Here is a 17,295-nt window from a genome sequence, read left to right as displayed (position 1 = left end):
ATCCTAATTATTGATAGACATGATTCAGTTCTGTCTCAGTAGTAGTATCTTTCAGTCCTACATATTGCATATTTAAATATTTTGTTTTACTTTAATAATCTTAAAAATAAAACGTTAATACAACTGTAATAAAAAAAAACACAACCAAATTTTCATTTACACTTTTGAATTCGTTTTCTGCTGAAAATGGAAGGGAAAATACCATTCAGTTGATAAAATACAATTAAAATACAGCAAGGATTTGTTGTGATGGACTTAAACAACCGATGCGTTTTTTTGTTTTTTTTTGGTATTCTTTTACATATAATTTATATAAATATTTCGTCTTTGACCTTCCTCAGAAAGAAAATGCATTAAAATTACTGAAGAGGGTGCTCGAGATGAAGTTTCAGCAGATTTCTGTGGTGTATTAGAATGCAGTAAATTTACATTTTTTTTCCAGTAATATCGGCATTTTCTTAAAATGTGTTCTCCTCTTCTTCCAGTTAATCTCATAATGCTATAAGAAATATAACTGTAAATACAGGCTGATAACTCGGTTTGGGCTTCAATGTAACTGTGGGTGTTTGTGTCATCACGTGCATGTGTTTACGTCTGGAGTCATTTCCGGAAAAAAATGATTGACAGGTGTTTCTTCCAATCCGGAGTAGAATGTGGAGCAGTGCATGTGGCGGAAGAAGAAGCTAGCGGAGAGGATTAACGGTACGACCCAGCGCTCAAACGGCATGAATTACAGCAAAAATATTTGCTGTTGTTCGTATTCCTTCACATGACGAATAGTCAGGGAAGTGATGTCCTTGCCAGCAGTAACATTGGTGGACAAGATAAACCTCCAAGCAGAAGTTAAGGTAAACACCCTGCTAGCTACCTGTGCTAGCATGATTCTAACCTGAGCGACGTTCAGTTTTAGGACAGTCTGTTTTTGTGCAGTTAGCCTCACACCTTTTAAGGTCTCCACACTGATTTATTTATAAATGTTGCTTCTATCGTTCCAAAGTGCAGCTATTTCAAATTACTACCCTGTAAAGCTGCGTATCAAACAATACTAATATGTTCGTTGTGTACGTTGTGTGCTGCCAGTAAAATTTGGGGTTGTAAAATGTTACGATAATTTATGGTTTCACTGTCACTGATGGCTGCCAGCTCACATTTAAAAAAAAAAAAATCAATCACACGATTTTGTCTTGTCATCTGCTCACAGTTGTCATATAGAATGTTACTGTCGCTTCATTTTAATTTTTTCTGTCTTGCTGTTTCCGACCAGGCTCTCACATTTGTTTTACATTTCATCAAGTGTTTTGATGACTTGTTTAGATTTATAATTGAGTCACTGATGCAAACTTCTATTTTGTTAGCAATATTTATTTTGTTAGCAGTAAACCAACACAGGTAACACCCCATATTCTTGATATATATATATATAAATAACTTCACTAAATGTTTCTATCATGCATTCGGATGTTTACTATAATGCTGGTAGAATGAGTAAGATTATGGGAATATTTGTTAAATTTAGTGATGTAGAGTGGTGACTTGGAATTTATATGTAATTTTGGATCAATACGCTGAGGCTTCTTGATCTGTCTCTTGAACATCCTGACCATGAGTAATGATGAGGTCATCACCGCTGATGATTTTGGATATTTTTTTGTATTTAGGATAATACATAGATTTGGATATAGTGGCTGTCGGTATGTGGAAGGGTAAATGGAATTGCCTTTTTTCAATGAAAAATGGATTTGATGGTCGAATTTTGAAAGGACACTGTGTAATTATGTGAATAACTTCCACTATTGTGTCCAGAGCTGTTGTCCATATTTCATCTGCCAAAATAAATTAGGCAGTGTCCTTAAATAAATAAATGTTAGCCAGGGGTGGTGCATTTTTAGAAGAATTGGGAAAGTTAGGTAACAAAACCTCACACTCCAATTTCCCATGATTAGGGCTTACAATTAAACCTCTGTAGTATTAAAGTAGTGAGTGGTTTGTGCAAACTTGGATAATGAATTATGTTTCATAAAATCAAAAGTATTTTTTCCCCACATTTTTATTCGCAGTCGCTGTTGGATAGGAAGAATTAATTTCTGTCCAATACCCTTGCGACGTTTGCAAGATTATTACAAAGCATTATTTCAGTGTAACAGCTGGTTTCCTGTAGGGAATAGCTCAAGGATGCTTCTGCTTTCAACAATATTTTTCTGAAATAGAATTAAATCTATTTGTAGAGCTGAAGTCAATTAAATGATAGTGTTTTCATGGACATGGTGAAGTGTTTAGAACATTTAGATGTCTTTATCTTTGCCAAACATCTCTGCTGTAAAACAACTAGCAAACTACCCCTAAACTAAACACATTATCCATGACACAGCTTTGATTTTGTGCATTGTAGGAGATATCTCATCGACTGAGTTGCGTTTATAGACAATAAATGTTTAAAAATGCCCTCATCCACTATTAAATTGCACATATTTATTGTACTACTTTCCTACTTAGCAGCTTGATGGCACAGCTCAGTGGTCTAAATCCTTGCAAGCTGCTGGTTTCTCCTGACCTGATCACATGCTGCCTCAAATCTGGGAGCTTTCACCCCTCATGTTACGATGTCAGGCCTGCAGCTTCAGTCTGCATGTGGCAACTGGCTGGCTAAGAAACATGAACAACGCACACACAGGGACTGTATAATTAGGTGGTGATGACAAAGGGAACAGCAAGAAGAGGGCTGCATCTAGAGCAGCTAGACTGGGTTGTAGGATTTTACTCAAAGATCAAAATATACTAACTTTTGTCCTCGCTTTTCTTTGGTTTTATTCCAACTTCATGTACACTGTCATTTTAGGGTAAATTCTTTGACCTACTCTACGTCTGTCCTCTCTCTCTGAATCATGCATTCTGCTCTCTTATGACCAGACTTTCAGTTCCACTTTGATGCAGCTGCAGAAGGTTTGAGTTCAGTGTTGAAATCTATGTTTCATGTGTACGTGTTACAAAAGGTAGGATTCCACCTCCCTCCTGAGGATCCATGCGTGTGAATAGAATTGCTCGTACAGCACTAGACAGACCCACGGAAAAAGTGTGTAGCCCACCTAGTTGACAGCTGATTTCCAGTACAGCTAATCTGTTTGACAAAAATAGTGCGAGGAGAGAAACTCTTTGCACACCAACAAACACTGACTCCCTAACAACATACAGTATAACTTGGCAAATCAGTTACGCTGCTATACTGTAGCTCACCTTGACCTTGGTTGCCCTTGTGGAAGACTCTATCCTATAAAAACAGAAAATCGAGCCCTAAATGTCGTTGAGTGCTAGAAGTGTCATCAACAAGTGTGATCGACAATGGTTTTACCTCTTCGTATGATACAAAAAAATCTTCCTCTTGAAATACAAACATGGTTCCTCTGATTCAACTGAATCAGCTTTAAATCGGAGGAATCGGTGTATTTGAGTCATTTCATGAACATAAAAACCATATTGGTGTCTTTTTCTAGGTGTGACGGTGTGTAGTGGCCAGTGTGCGTGGTTTTGCGTGTGTGTGTGTGTGTATGTGTGTGTGTGTTTTATGTGTGTTTATGAATGAGTGGCGTAGCAGCTGAGGGTTGTAACGTGATGCCAAGATGCTGCTGTCCCTGGGAATGCTGATGCTGTCGGCCACGCAGATCTACACCATCTTCACAGTCCAGCTCTTTGCCTTCCTCAACCTGCTGCCTGTGGAAGCTGACATCGCTGCTGTGAGTAATTCTCAACAGAAATGCATATAAGACTGTCATGACTAGCATGTCAGACCCATGATTTCAGTTTCCAGGCCCTTAGAGATCTAGATTAACAGGCAGGCTCCTTTAATATTTTTCCACAAAGACTGAAGACAATCTCCCTGTTTTTGTTGTGGAAACAATTTTAGAGTTGCAGAACCAATCCGTAGTCTTAAAAACAGACTTTAAAGTGACTCGTACCTGTAAACGCTGTCCTGCCAGCAACCCTTGTTTTGTAGGTTGGCCCAGCTGCAGTCATTAAGAGAGACTCTCTCAAGGTTTGTTGATGTATGTGGTGAAACATATATTAAGGCCCAAATGCATAGCTAGCAATAACCCACTATGGTTCTCTGCAGGTATCTGGTGTTAAATTGCCTCACCATAGAACCAGCTACTGTGACTGTAGAACTGGACCAAGTGTGTTGACAGGCACTCCTTTGATGGTCCAAACACAGTGTCAGACAGCCCGTCAACCTTCACTCAGTTTAGTTAAGTTTGTTGTGATGATGGATCAAACTTGAGACATAATTCACTTTATTTTCCTGTCTTTCAGTACTCGTTTGACAACAAAACAGAGAATTTCGATGACCTCCCATCACGGTTTGGCTACCGGCTACCCAGCAATGGCTTGAAGGTGGGTTGGATGATATCTGTTCTAGTAGGCTGATTCTCTAAAATTGCAGGTGACTACATATTCCCACTTTTTATACATATATGTTTCATCAGTTTTTTTAAAGTGTGAAATTTTATCATTTTACTTTAACAAATAAATTGTGACATCATCATTTTTGGTTGCAGGCCTAATTTTTATTACATAATAAACAGATGAAGTTCATTAGGCTTGCAACAAAAAAAATGATTTAAAAAGCCAAATTTACTCCACAAAATACCAAAAGAACCCCGCACTTTAGAAAGAAAATAAATAGATCGATAAAAGAGGAAGGGAGGAGACACTAAATGAAAAAGGATGGGAGACATCGTAATACCGCCATTAGTCTAACAAATTTAACGTTGAAAATATAAAAAGGAACGATAAGAGAAGCACTGCAAAAAAGAACAGTAACGTGCTGTAAAATGTCTCCCCACCGTTGCTGCTGTGTGCTGAGGATTGTGCTAATGTGTTGTTGTTATTGTGGACATTCTGTATTCCTCCCTCGCTCTGGCTGATCCACAAAGCTCACAAACAGTAGGGATGATTCATGTCTGCTATCTAAGCTGGTCATTGTGGCGGTTCTCACGGCCGGGAGCCCGGTTGTTGTTGTTGTACAAAGGCTTTAGGGTGAACAGAAGCAGTTGATGGTAAAATGCTTAGTCTTTTTGCTTTGTGTGTGCTTGTGCCTGCAGGTTCGTCGCTGTATATCTGGACATACATAATTACAGGCCTTTTAATTTGACACCATTACGGCACCCTGGAAACTAATTTTGGAATCGTCAAATTGACCTCACAGAGTATTTTTAGGAAGTAATGCTTGGTTTGGGATAGACTTGGTGAAGGTGAACACACGCTGAAACACACAGTCGCATTTTTCTATTTTCCGTTTGGCTGCTGCCTGTTTGACATAGCCATCGCGAGGGACTGCGCTGCCACTGCAGCTGAGGGTACAGCTATCTTCAACATATGGACATGGCAGTAAAGAGGGAACTAACACTGTTGGTATATTGTCTCTCAGTTTACATGGCCTAATTTGGGTCATACAGTGTGCAACTTATTTTAAAAAAAAGTATTGAAGTTAGGTCACAGTCTGAGTGTAGAACACTGTTACGTATTTATAGTTTTTACACGGGTCACACCAAAGGAAGGCTTTCGTATGTGTCATCTCTGCCCAGGCGAACAGCAGCCATGTTGCTCAGTGTCATGTAAGATTATGTGTTATGAAAGCAGAGAAAAGGCTTAGCGTCAGTGTGGCTCTCTCTCTTAAATTCACATCTAATCTCTGTCTTACTTTTGACCTCCACTCTCCCTGCTGCTGTCTAGCCAGGGCAGAAAGGCAGACTCTCCACCCTGGTCCCTCAGGGCTGAACTCAGTGTATCTAGCACATCTCTGATTCTTCCCTACTCTCTCTTCCTGGTCAGATAACATGTAATAAAACACCCATAACCTTCTTATTGGACTCTGAGTCCATTTAGATTTCTGTTTAAAGTTCTCCTGCACACATCTATGAAGGTAAACACAAATACTGAAAAAACAAACAAAACACTTAAGTAAAGGTAAATAGCAGAAATCATGTAGTGTTGATGTACATACAAATATACAATACCACATTATAGATAGTCACATATTTGTTTTGTGTATTTTTTTCGCTCGAGACTTCATGTTCTCTCATCGTCCTTTTCTATGTCGAATACAGGGCCATGATTGTAACATTTCAAAAGTGTGCTGTGTATATATACATGTATATAAAATTTACTGTTCGTGGCGAACTCTGCACATTCCTCAAGTATTTCATAATCATAGGGAAACTGAAAGATTCAACTGTTGAGACAAGGAGGGAAAATACATTTTTGACTGCGGGGACATCCGTCCTTTCGACCAGGATTATTTACACCAGCTGCTCAAAGAAAAACTGACCCCTAAAGTTATACATTAATCAACCTCCTTTAACATTTTGTCCCCAGCTGTTATTTTTCACACAAATATTGCATAAAAGTATGTTCAATACGGAAAAAAAGAGGAAGGGAAACTAATGCTTCTTCCAGTTCCTCATTCCACTGCTCCCCCTCGGATCCTTAAATCTCTGCCTTTTTATCTCCCTGTCCAGAGAAAGACAAAAAAGGTGAACGTGCCTTTACAGGTTTAGCCATAACCCACTTGAATTATCCCCCTCAAATCCATCAGATGTGCTAAATCTTCAGACTTTTAAGTAGTGTCAAAAACCAAGGCCTTTTTTTTTTATATATACATATGTCACTCCCTGTCTTGGTTGGTTTCTCATTATACCATGCTTGATTTGTTAATTTATATACAAAAGAACTTTAGAACTGTGTGTGTTACAAAAATAAAGCTTTACTCATGCAATTACCATGCAGACTACTAGGAAAAATCTCCGCCTTTTTTAGTCTTCAGAAGTAAACTCACTTTGTGTTGAAGCATTGTAAAGCTGCTGCTGTTTAACGCCTGCAGAAACCTCTGATATCACAAGGCAGCACAAGTCTGTTTGTCTCTGGAGGATTCCCCACTGGCTGCGAGGCCGCTAACAGAACCCCCCCCCCCCCCCCCCCCCCCCCCGTTTCTTCTCGCACAACTGAGGCTGTGTAAAGTTACCTCAGGGTCTCAGAATAAGACCACGGCCAGCCTGTACACACCCACTGTATGCAACAGTTAATGCATGTACGCGTACCGCATGTCACAGTCAGTATTTGAGGGAGTAGTTGCTTAAATGTATGGATGGTACAACACATATTAGACAACATGTAAAGCCAACATTGTGTTAGTATCAGAAAATATTGCTTAAAAAAATATGGCTTGATATATGTGGACAACAAACTATCCTGTTTTTAATTCATCAGTGATATTTTCAACTGCTTAGTCTGCAGCAAATTCTTGTGATAAGAAAGATAAATGATTGATGACAGTAAAGCTCTTTTAGGAAATAAGGGCGTGGTTCAGGTGTGATGGTAGGAAGACTCTTCATGACAATATTGGCAGCTCTATTTCTGTTTCGACATTAGAAGAAAGAAGAGCACTGAAGGGTTTTTTTTTTCCTCCATAGACGCTCTTCTACTGACCGGCTTAATCTACTGCAGGAGTTTGTTGAGCTGATTGGTTGAAGTTAGCCATGATGGACAGATGGCTCTCCCAATCACTTCTTTTTTCAAGAAGTTTCTACGGTCGATTTCCCCAAAGGTTCTGCGTAACAAACTGTCTGGTCAGTCAGGTTCTGTCCCAGCAGTGTCAAATAGAACCACTTCATCTGCAGTTAATTCACCATTAAAAGGGTAAACAATTAATAATAAATGTGTAGGATAACAAACCACAGGAACCACAAGTGCCTATAAGAAGTGAATCTTTACGTCGTTGCATCATATTTTTGCCAAATGCTAAATAGTTTTTGTCCCAGTGTTGCAGTCACATTTCTAAACTTTGATATTTAATCAGATTTGTGCAACTGACGCATAGTGGACATCATCTGTCGGACCTTTTTGCCTCTGTTAGATACTGAAGAAGGCTGCTCATTCTCTGCCCTGGCCTACACAGACATGTGGGCATGACTCAGCAATGTGAGACTTTATTTAGATAACTGGCCAGGAATCAATACCCAACCTAAAATAACTATGTTCTCTTTTTGCCGTTTCATGAGTTTCAGGGTTTTTATTTTCCTCTTCTTTTTTTTTTCTTTGGACCTGCTGTCAGTTTTACAATTACAGGCTGATGTGTAGGCGCAGTCTGAGAGGAGATGCTTGAGGTTCCTCTGGAAAGTTTTTGTGGTTTGGATATGCAAGGGGGAGGAGATGGCGACTGTGGCTGAACAGTGATTGTTACTGAAATCAGTTTTAAATTTGCGAGTTTACCCATTTCAAAGGTTTATTATGAATCATGTCCATTAAAATGAGTCCCACTCAAAACAAGAAGACCGATGTGCCATCTTGAAATGTCTTCTTTCCAAGTAACAGTTTGAAATTCAAAGATACTTTGATAGACCAAGCAAAGCAGCAACTCTACTGGAGTTCTTTTGTTGAGTATTTTTTTTAAGTAGACAAATTTATTATAAACATTATTGAATTATTCTAGCTGTAAAATATACCCTTTTCTGAAATGTTAAAGTGACATTGTCATTGTATCATAAAGAAGCAGCAGGATGGACTTCCTCTTATTATTTCGTAAACTCTATTTTGTGAAGATTCCCCCTTATAGTTAATTTATGCAGGCTCTAATAAGAATGCAGATACAAAAATAGCATTATCATTACATAAAACTTTAAACTATTTTCTTTGGTAAACCCCCCATATGGATACCCGTCTGAGTATCCTGAATTCTTCTTTTGCTGTAGGTAAAACTGATTCTAGTGCCAACAAGGTAAATTAATTTATGTCAAACATGAAATTTCAAACTCTACACCATCCATGTGGACACAGAATAAATGTGTAAAGTGTTTGGTGAGTGCTGGACAAAGTTGTAAAATAATATTCATAAGAAATCTTAAAATACTCAGTAAGAAGTGGAACATTGACACTGACAGGAAGAGTTTATATTTCTCCACTGCTTTGTCATGGTGATTCAGGATTTGAGTGGTTGCCTAATGCACCTGGTTGATTCATTCATCTTGTGTTTGGGTCTCGTAAATGTAACAAAGTGAAATGAGCTCGCGGAGCGGACGGAAGGTTGCTGCTCACGTCAGTGTGAACGGGAAAAGTGATGTGGCCATCATTTACTATCTCTTTCTCAAGATTAAATTAATTCTGGCATCATTTTTCATCATCCCAACGTGACCTACAAACAGACCTACATTTATTTAGATTTATACCCCCTAGTTCACTCTCCTGCCTATCCAGGGTGAGCGCACTCATGAGTGGGAAGAGTTTCTACCATAGAAACCCTGATGGTGAATGTTGGAAACATTGTAATTATAAACAAATTGTAAATTATGGCACGCAAAGCTTTTCATCTTTCTTCACTCATCTCTTGATACACTCATGATGAAGTCTGTCATGCAAGATGCTATTCATCTGAACAGGAACTGTTCTTCTCCTCAAGAGACCATGTGCAGGTCTCTTGAGGAATCAGGGATCATTCTAGAAACCTCTAATTTCTAGATGGCCACTCTACCTCCCAAAGGAATGCACTGATCCTACGTTTTCAGTCCTAATACCGAAAGATGGGCTTCGGGTATAAGCCTATCCAGAGTAACAATTCAGTACCGGTGTTTGATTCATGTGTGTGTGTGTGTGTGTGTGTGTGTGTGTGTATGTATATATATATATATATATATATATATATATATATATATATATATATATATATATAGATAGATAGATAGATAGATAGATAGATAGATAGATAGATAGATAGATAGATAGATAGATAGATAGATAGATAGATAGATAGATAGATAGATAGATAGATAGATAGATAGATATAGATATATATAGATATACACACACATACATATATATATACACACACATACATATATATATATACACACACATACATATATATATATACACACACATATATATATACATACATACACATATATATACATATATACATATATATATACACATATACACACACACATATATATATATATACATACATACACATATATATACATATATACATATATATATATATATGAGTAAGGCATCAAGCTTGATTTATACCTCGGATTTGAAATATTGTAAAACAACAAGTAAAAAATAGATATATATGTACCTTCACTGAATTAGTGTTAATATTTTTGGAGAAAACTCTTAAGCAAGCAAGAATTAGGAAATATTTCAAAACTTGCGTACCCTCTCCTGTTAGCTCCCTCCATGCTATTAGCTTTCCTTCGAGCAAAATGCAGCTGACGGATTCACCGCTACACTACTGATGCAGGCTGTAGTTCGCATAATGTTATCGCATACGGCAGAATTATATGTAATAGATTTGCTTCATTTTCGTCGATGCCCTAGCTGACTTTTTGAGTCGGTATTCGTCCAGATTGGTGCATCTGTAATAAAAGCAAGGTGGGGCTAAACGGGATAAGTTATTTGCAACAGCAGGTGTGTATGTAGGTAGGTATGAAGCATCCTCACACCAATACTATGTCACACAAAATGCATCAAGGCATATGAGAGAGATTTAAGGTTATGCAAAAATATTACCCCAATATGGCTACCACAGGAAGTTAACAGCAGCAACCAAAAACGATTGGGATCCAGGTGGGACTGCATTGAGAACTTTGTGTAAAATTCCATGCTGTACAGACGCTAACAGCGAGGAGATAGTGAGAGCAAAAATGTAGGATCCCAACAACCCGTCCAGGTGGAGACAACCTGTGTATTTGCTGGTCTGAAGCAAGCAAACTCTGTGGAGTCCCACAGGTTTATAATCTGCTTACAGGAAGCCCCAGTCAGGCTACAACAAGTTATTAATTCCTGTGTTTTTCTCAGTCAGAACTGAAAGCAACGTTTTTTTCTGACAGGATTAAGAGCGCTGACGGTGCAATCATTTGGAATAGTCCACAGTAGCGACCCCCCCAGCCTGCCCGCGCCTTCTACCTCTGCAAGAACAGAAACCCCCTCTGAGATCAAATGAGTCAAAATATCTGCTGACGCCAACGGGTGCAAGTTCAGACTCTCACCGACCTTTTTTGAGCATTAAAGAAAATACCCCGCTGAGTCAATGTCAGCTGATTAAGCCGATTTATGACGCTCACTCACAATGGAGGCCATGGGTTTCCATTATCACTTTTATTTACAGTAAGTGCACCTTTAATAATGTAAGCCACTTTTGCTGCAAACGTAACTCATGTTTCCACCTGCTTTTTCACTCTAAGCCTACCAGACTTCTGATTCAGCATGTGGGATGAATAATTCATCCTTGTGTACTTTTATCCTAATTTATGTGACTTCAAAACGAATTCCATAGTGGAGATTTCTGGAATCTTGCAGTTTAGATATTCCCAGGGATTTTTTTTTTAATCCCTTCATTGGTTCATTCTTGTTTTTGTTTGTTTGTTGTTTCATTTGTTTCGTTTTTCAGTCATTTGACCTTTATTATGTCAAACTAACTCAGTCTAGCAGGAATCAACAGGAACTACTTTCTACTGTTAAAGAGCCCCTACAGGACAGTCGGAAAAATACTTTTACGCAAGTCTCCCTGCAGCTGTAGCTGAGAGTCTGGTAGAACAGTGGAATTATACACGCTTAAAGGGCTGGTTAACGTCCTACTAGAGGAGCTTTATGGGGTTTAAGTTGATATTCTCACACAGTCAGCGGTTAAAAAACATCTTCTCATCCTCCAGGATCTCCCTCCTCCTCCTCCTGTAGCTATTTCCTGTTTTCCACCCTGCTCTGGTCCCTGCACCCTCTCTACAGTGCTGACAGGTCTTCTACAGCTTTGTTGGCCCAGCAGAGGGCGCTCTTGTCACTGCTTTTAGAGTTGGGAGGAATATGAGGCAGTGGTACAGTGATGTCATTGAGCAGGGAGGCAGGGCTGCAATAGAATGGGCACTAGAGGTGATGGGGGCCAGGGTGGTGGGTATTTCCTAACATCCTCCTCTTTCTTGATATATGATTCACCCAATGACTCCCTGATCCCAGAATTTCAACATTTCAATGGTCGTGCCCTTTTGAGTGTTGAACTTGAATTAACGACGAAAGTGTGTATGTCAGCAAAATTGTCTCCGCTGTTCTACAGGCGTCCCAACTGTAAATGTGATGCGTCACTATGGTCATTTTCCATCTGGGTGCTATTTTCCATCAAGACAAACTGACAGAAGATCAGTTTTCTGTTTTTGTGTGTGTGTGTGTGTGTGTGTGTGTGTGTGTGTGTGTGTGTGTGTGTGTGTGGGAGAGAGAGAGGGAAGTGCTGACTTTCCTCAATGTACATGCTGTTTCTTCAAGCGTTGGGAAGGGGGGGCAGAGTCTTACAACAGTCCACACTTCCTGTCTACCACCTTGCCTCAGACACACGCACACACACAGACACACACTCGTAGTAGTTACATTTGAATATTAGCAACAGCAGCAGCTCAGAATTTATATCACACACAGTCCCTCCCTCCTCATCATCTCTCATCTCCTTTCCTTTCTTTATCATGTCTGTGTGCTGGTTATTTGCACCTCCTCTGTCTGGCCCCCTCCTGTCTTTCTATTTTTGTCTTCTCCATCAGTATTTCTCTGGTATTCTTTTCTTTTTTTTGGTTTTCGGCTGTTCTCTGATTCTCTTTGCCTCGCTTTTTGTGTCTTTTGTCTGTTTCCTCTTTGGTTTGGTTTCCCTTTATCACCCTGTCACAGTCTCTCTCTCTCTCTCTCTCTCTCTCTCTCTCTCTCTCTCTCTCTCCCCCCTCCCTCTCTGCCTCCCCCCTCTTAGTCACTTCAAAAGCTGTTGAAACAGACAGGGAGCTGAAGAGAGAGAAAGATGGGGAAATGATACCAGGGGTTTTAAGGGCAAACTACGGTCTTGACACTGAGAACAGTCATATCCTTATTACATTGATTCAATCTTGATATATTTGTGTCATACCATGAGATCATACACAACTGTTCTTTATGTCTCAAATGCTCTTCATTCCAGTGGAAAGCTTTGTATTCATCATCCATGCATTACCAAATTAAATTTACATTCAAGGTTCAGATAGAACTCCCACAGAATATTTAGTTTTTTCACCTCAGGTTGTTCGTGTGAGCAGCAAGATGGAAGTGCTCAGAGAGCTCAATGCTATGAAATGACCGTAATTTATTATACTGTGATTTAATATGTTTTTTAAAAATGTAATCTGGTGGCTTGTTGTTTCATTGGTCAGCATCTATCTGCATAGATTATATTTAATGCTTATAAATCGATTAAATTCAGTTACATGAACGGAGTAACCTCAGAGGTGACCATTGATGTCACTTTGTAGCTGTAGACATTAATCACCAGAGCTAAACGCATGCCTTGTTCCAGCGTGGTTTTGTTCTGTTTGTTTTTTAAAATTGACCTTAGGAAGGCATGAAACTGACTGAAAGAGTGAGGTGATTATTTAGTCATTAATAGAACAGTCTTTTGACCAAAACTAAGACTGGAGGCTGTTCTACCACCACGTAGCATGATGCAGCATAACTCTTCCCGTCAGTGCATTTGTATTTTTGAAAAAGGCCTCTGAGAAAGCATATATGTCTAGAGTTCCATGGTCACTCATATTTATGTCACCATGGTTGTGTCAGAGTTTATTTTATAATGTCATCACCCGCAGGGTTTCCTGATTGGTGCACGACCAGAGAATGCGTGCGAACCCATCGAGCCTCCTCCGAGGGACAACTTGACGGGCGCCTTCATTGTCCTCATCAAGCGCTTTGATTGTAACTTTGATATCAAGGTAAGAACCTTCTTATTTTTTGGTGTGAATGACGTATGTTTATCCGATTCTCTGTGGAATTCCTTTCAAACAAGCTGGTTTCAGATCGAATCAGTTCCTGTGGCGGTGTGATGTTGTCAACCATAATCCACTGATCCAGAACCAGGACTTGTCCTCCATTTTCTCTGTGTGAACACAACACAAACCAAAGAAAGGTTATTGCTGTTGATGTCATGACAGACTACAACCCAGATGACGGCGATGAAGCATATCACTGCATCATGATGAGCTGCGGTTCTCTGAAAGTTGACCGTAATGTGGACGTCACTGTCCCTATTCAAATGAATAGGAGAACCTGCGTGTTCGCTGCAGCCTTTTATTTATTCTAAATCCAACCTTAATCAAGTCATAACTCTCTAATTACCCTTAACTAACCATTGGTAGTCTTAACTTAAAGACACATTCCCCACTTCAAACAACAACTAAACATAACCAGTTGTATTCTGATGGCTGAAAATATTCTGTTTTGGGTTGTTGTTTTTTTTCCCAAGGCTGTTTTACTGTTTTACAACACCTGGAAATCATCAGAAACACCATTTATTTCACCAGCTGTTTATTTATATGGGAAAACTGCTAAAATTACAAGAGCATGTGTGTGGTAGACAGACATGTGCTGCTTCATTCTGCATATCAGTAGTAGTTGTGTTGACGGTGCAGCGAGTTTCACAGGTCAGCTGGTCAGCAACATAAAAGCAGGAAGTGGCCATTTCCCTAAACACGGTTTCCTGCACGAGCATCTCTCCTGCTCTCCTGCTGTCTTTTGTTTGCCTCCTGCTGCTGCTCTTTTGTGTGTGTGTGTGTGTGTGTGTGTGTGTGTGTGTGTGTGTGTTTTAACACTGCAACTAAAGTTCAGTGCAAAACCCCTATTTGCAGTGGTATGACATAGACGATTGGAAATTTTTAACTCAGGGGAGAATTTGGTTTAAGTTCATCCAGTAAAATGAAATATTAAAGACGACAAAAAAATAAGCCCCTAATATTTCTGTTGTTGTAATTCAAGTAAATTGGGAAATGAAATTCTCTCTCATTTTACAACATTTCCTGAGACTTTTCAGGAGCTGCACACATCCTGAGTTGTCACAAACTTGAAGAGTGAACCCATTAGACCTCCCTTTGATTAGAAAAGCATCAGTTTTTCAGTCTGAGCAGTTGATTAATTTGCTAATATAGTTGGTTGTAAGTGAATTACTGGGTTTTATGAATACATTCCCTCCTGCAGATTCCTGAAGATGATTATTACCGGAGGACAAATGATTCAAACAGTTTATTCTTGTTTAACTTGGATTTCACACTGGAAGAAAAGTCCAAATTTAGGAAAATTCATGCGGTAGCTCTGTTCCTGAAGTCATCTTTTGTTTTGTTTTGTTTTTTTTGCGGATTCAGAGAGGGAAGGGTTGTCGAGAGAAGGGAGGTAAAGAGGGGGGAAGGAGAGTGAGGATTATGAGTGAGAGGAGGTATGCGCAATGGGGAGAGCTCGAGCAAAGCGTGCAGCATGTCGGCATCTTTCTGTCTACCTCTTTCCATTCTTCTTGGTCTTACATTTACTTCTCACCTTTTCCCTCCATGCCTTTTCATGGTTGATCTCAATTTCGTTAACTCTCGCGTGTCCACTACATCTGTCTTTTTCAAGATGTTTCAGTCTCTCTGTTGTAACTCTGGAGCAGCTAAACAGCCTTATAAGGTCGCACAGCCCTGCACGCACTTACGCACACGCACGCACGCACGCACGCGCACGCACACACACACACACACAGGCGCGTGCGTGCATGCACACACAGTAGGTCTATACTTGTGAGGACATGCATTGAGATCCTACATTCCCCAGCTCCTGAGCCTAACCTGAACATCACAGTGCCGTGTGCCTGACCCAAATTCTTATCCATAGCTGAACCTAAACTCGCATGTCGGACTAAACTTCAAACTAAGTCTTAACAATCCAATTGCTTAGCAAGGCGTTTCATAGAGGCAGGACAAACCAACATGTTGTCACTTTTCAACACTGTTCTCCCCACCAAGGTTTAAAAGTTGTATTGGTCCTCAGAAAGCTAGATGTACAATCATCTACACACAGAAACACACTAACAGACAAGGCAATGAGGTGTTCATGGCTGGAGTGTAACCAGACTCCGCTCCACATATCTGTGTGTCAGCCAGACACACAATATATATACATACATCTCACACACACACACATGCTGATCTGTCACATTTGACCTCCTATAGCACTCATCAACCCTGTAAGAAGCAGCTTTGATTCACATTTGCTCCAATTTTCTCGCCGCTGCCATTATAATTTGATTAGTTACAGATTTTAGTCTTTCACATGCCCCCCCCCCAAAAAAAGCTCATCAATGCATTTGAATAGCTGTCACCTCTGCCTATTTGACTCTCATGATGTATTTTGACATTAATTCACGAATTTGTTGTTTTAGTCGGTAAAGTTATGTCTGAACATGATGTCAGTTTCCTTTTTAACAGTCTGTTGATTCCTGTTGGAAAGAGGAGGATGCTTCTTGCCCTCCTTCCTCATCCTTTTCCAGTCTCCTCTGTGTTTATTGGTCTTTTTTTGATATAAATATGGCGCTCAGACTTTCATTCTAATCACTCTTCACACCATCTGCTCTCAGGTCAATCTTACTTTTTGTAATTCAGTTTTCCTTTGACAAATGAGTATTAAAAAAAACTTTACATTTTTTTTTAGTTTAGAAAAATCAAACATTGTTTTTTGCTTTCAATGCAGAAATAAAAGCAGGCTAAGAAAAGTTTCTTAAAAATAGGTGACGAGAGGATCAAATGTAGGGCTTCAAGTGTACAAGAGTTGATTTTGTTCTGGCTAAAGTGTCTCTAGAGCCCCGTTTCAGACAAAACAAACTGCATCAAACCATCCTTCTTTTTGTAGTGCAGGGTCAGACTAGCTCTCATGATGTTTAGCGATTTGTGTGTATGTTGGGATTGTGGTAAGTGTGTGTGAGAATTGACTTCATTGTACCCACAGATGGAATTGTTCTATTCTGATGGGAGTGTTCTCTCCCAGGTTGATATGTCTCACCATCCGTAGGGAGCAAAGGGTCATTGAGTGGCTCAATGAAAATGATGGGAATCATAACGCTACAGTCTATAGTATATTAAAAAGAGAAAAAAAATTACGCACATACTCCCACTGTCCTTGTCAGGCATAGTTCCCTCCTGAAGCTGCAGGTCAGGGGTAACAAAGGAATAAGAGATTCCAGCTTGACTCAGACAAAAGTGTGTGTGTGTGTGTGTGTGTGTGTGTGTGTGTGTGTGTGTGTGTGTGTGTGTGTGTGTGTGTGTGTGTGTCACTCATTCCATTGCCTCCATTCTCTCACTGTGTCACTGTGGCCTCCTCAAGTAGTTAGCTGTTAGCATCCAGTTGAGTAAGAGCCTTAATGGATCTGTGGCTGTGATGTGCAATAAAACGGACACTCACCCACTTCACCCTCTGTCAAGTGTTCGCACCTTGTGTGTGTGTGTGTGT

General features: G+C 39.7%; 1 protein-coding gene across 2 annotated transcripts in view; it reads left to right on the top strand.

Moving 5' to 3' along the window:
• The first annotated feature begins 657 nt into the window (after window positions 1-657).
• The window catches only part of rnf13 (ring finger protein 13), a 39,241-nt gene continuing 22,603 nt past the window's right edge, over window positions 658-17,295 (top strand). Inside the window, exons 1-4 of one of the 2 annotated variants that reach the window (XM_086223219.1) lie at window positions 658-848; window positions 3,489-3,728; window positions 4,303-4,383; window positions 13,638-13,760. In XM_086223219.1, coding sequence (XP_086079345.1) covers window positions 3,615-3,728; window positions 4,303-4,383; window positions 13,638-13,760 — 318 coding nt within the window. In that variant the 5' untranslated portion in view covers window positions 658-848; window positions 3,489-3,614. Of the gene's footprint in view, window positions 849-3,488; window positions 3,729-4,302; window positions 4,384-11,017; window positions 11,158-13,637; window positions 13,761-17,295 lie in introns of those variants that run through there. The other variant, XM_086223220.1, reaches the window with a different exon arrangement.

This window comes from Aulostomus chinensis, chromosome 14 (assembly GCF_037954235.1).
Source record: "Aulostomus chinensis isolate RoL2024-O1b breed Wild chromosome 14, RoL_Achi_v1.0, whole genome shotgun sequence".
Classification (NCBI taxonomy): Eukaryota; Metazoa; Chordata; class Actinopteri; order Syngnathiformes; family Aulostomidae; genus Aulostomus; species Aulostomus chinensis.
Note: the sequence above shows the minus strand (reverse complement) of the source record. Positions and strands in the feature narration are given on the sequence as shown.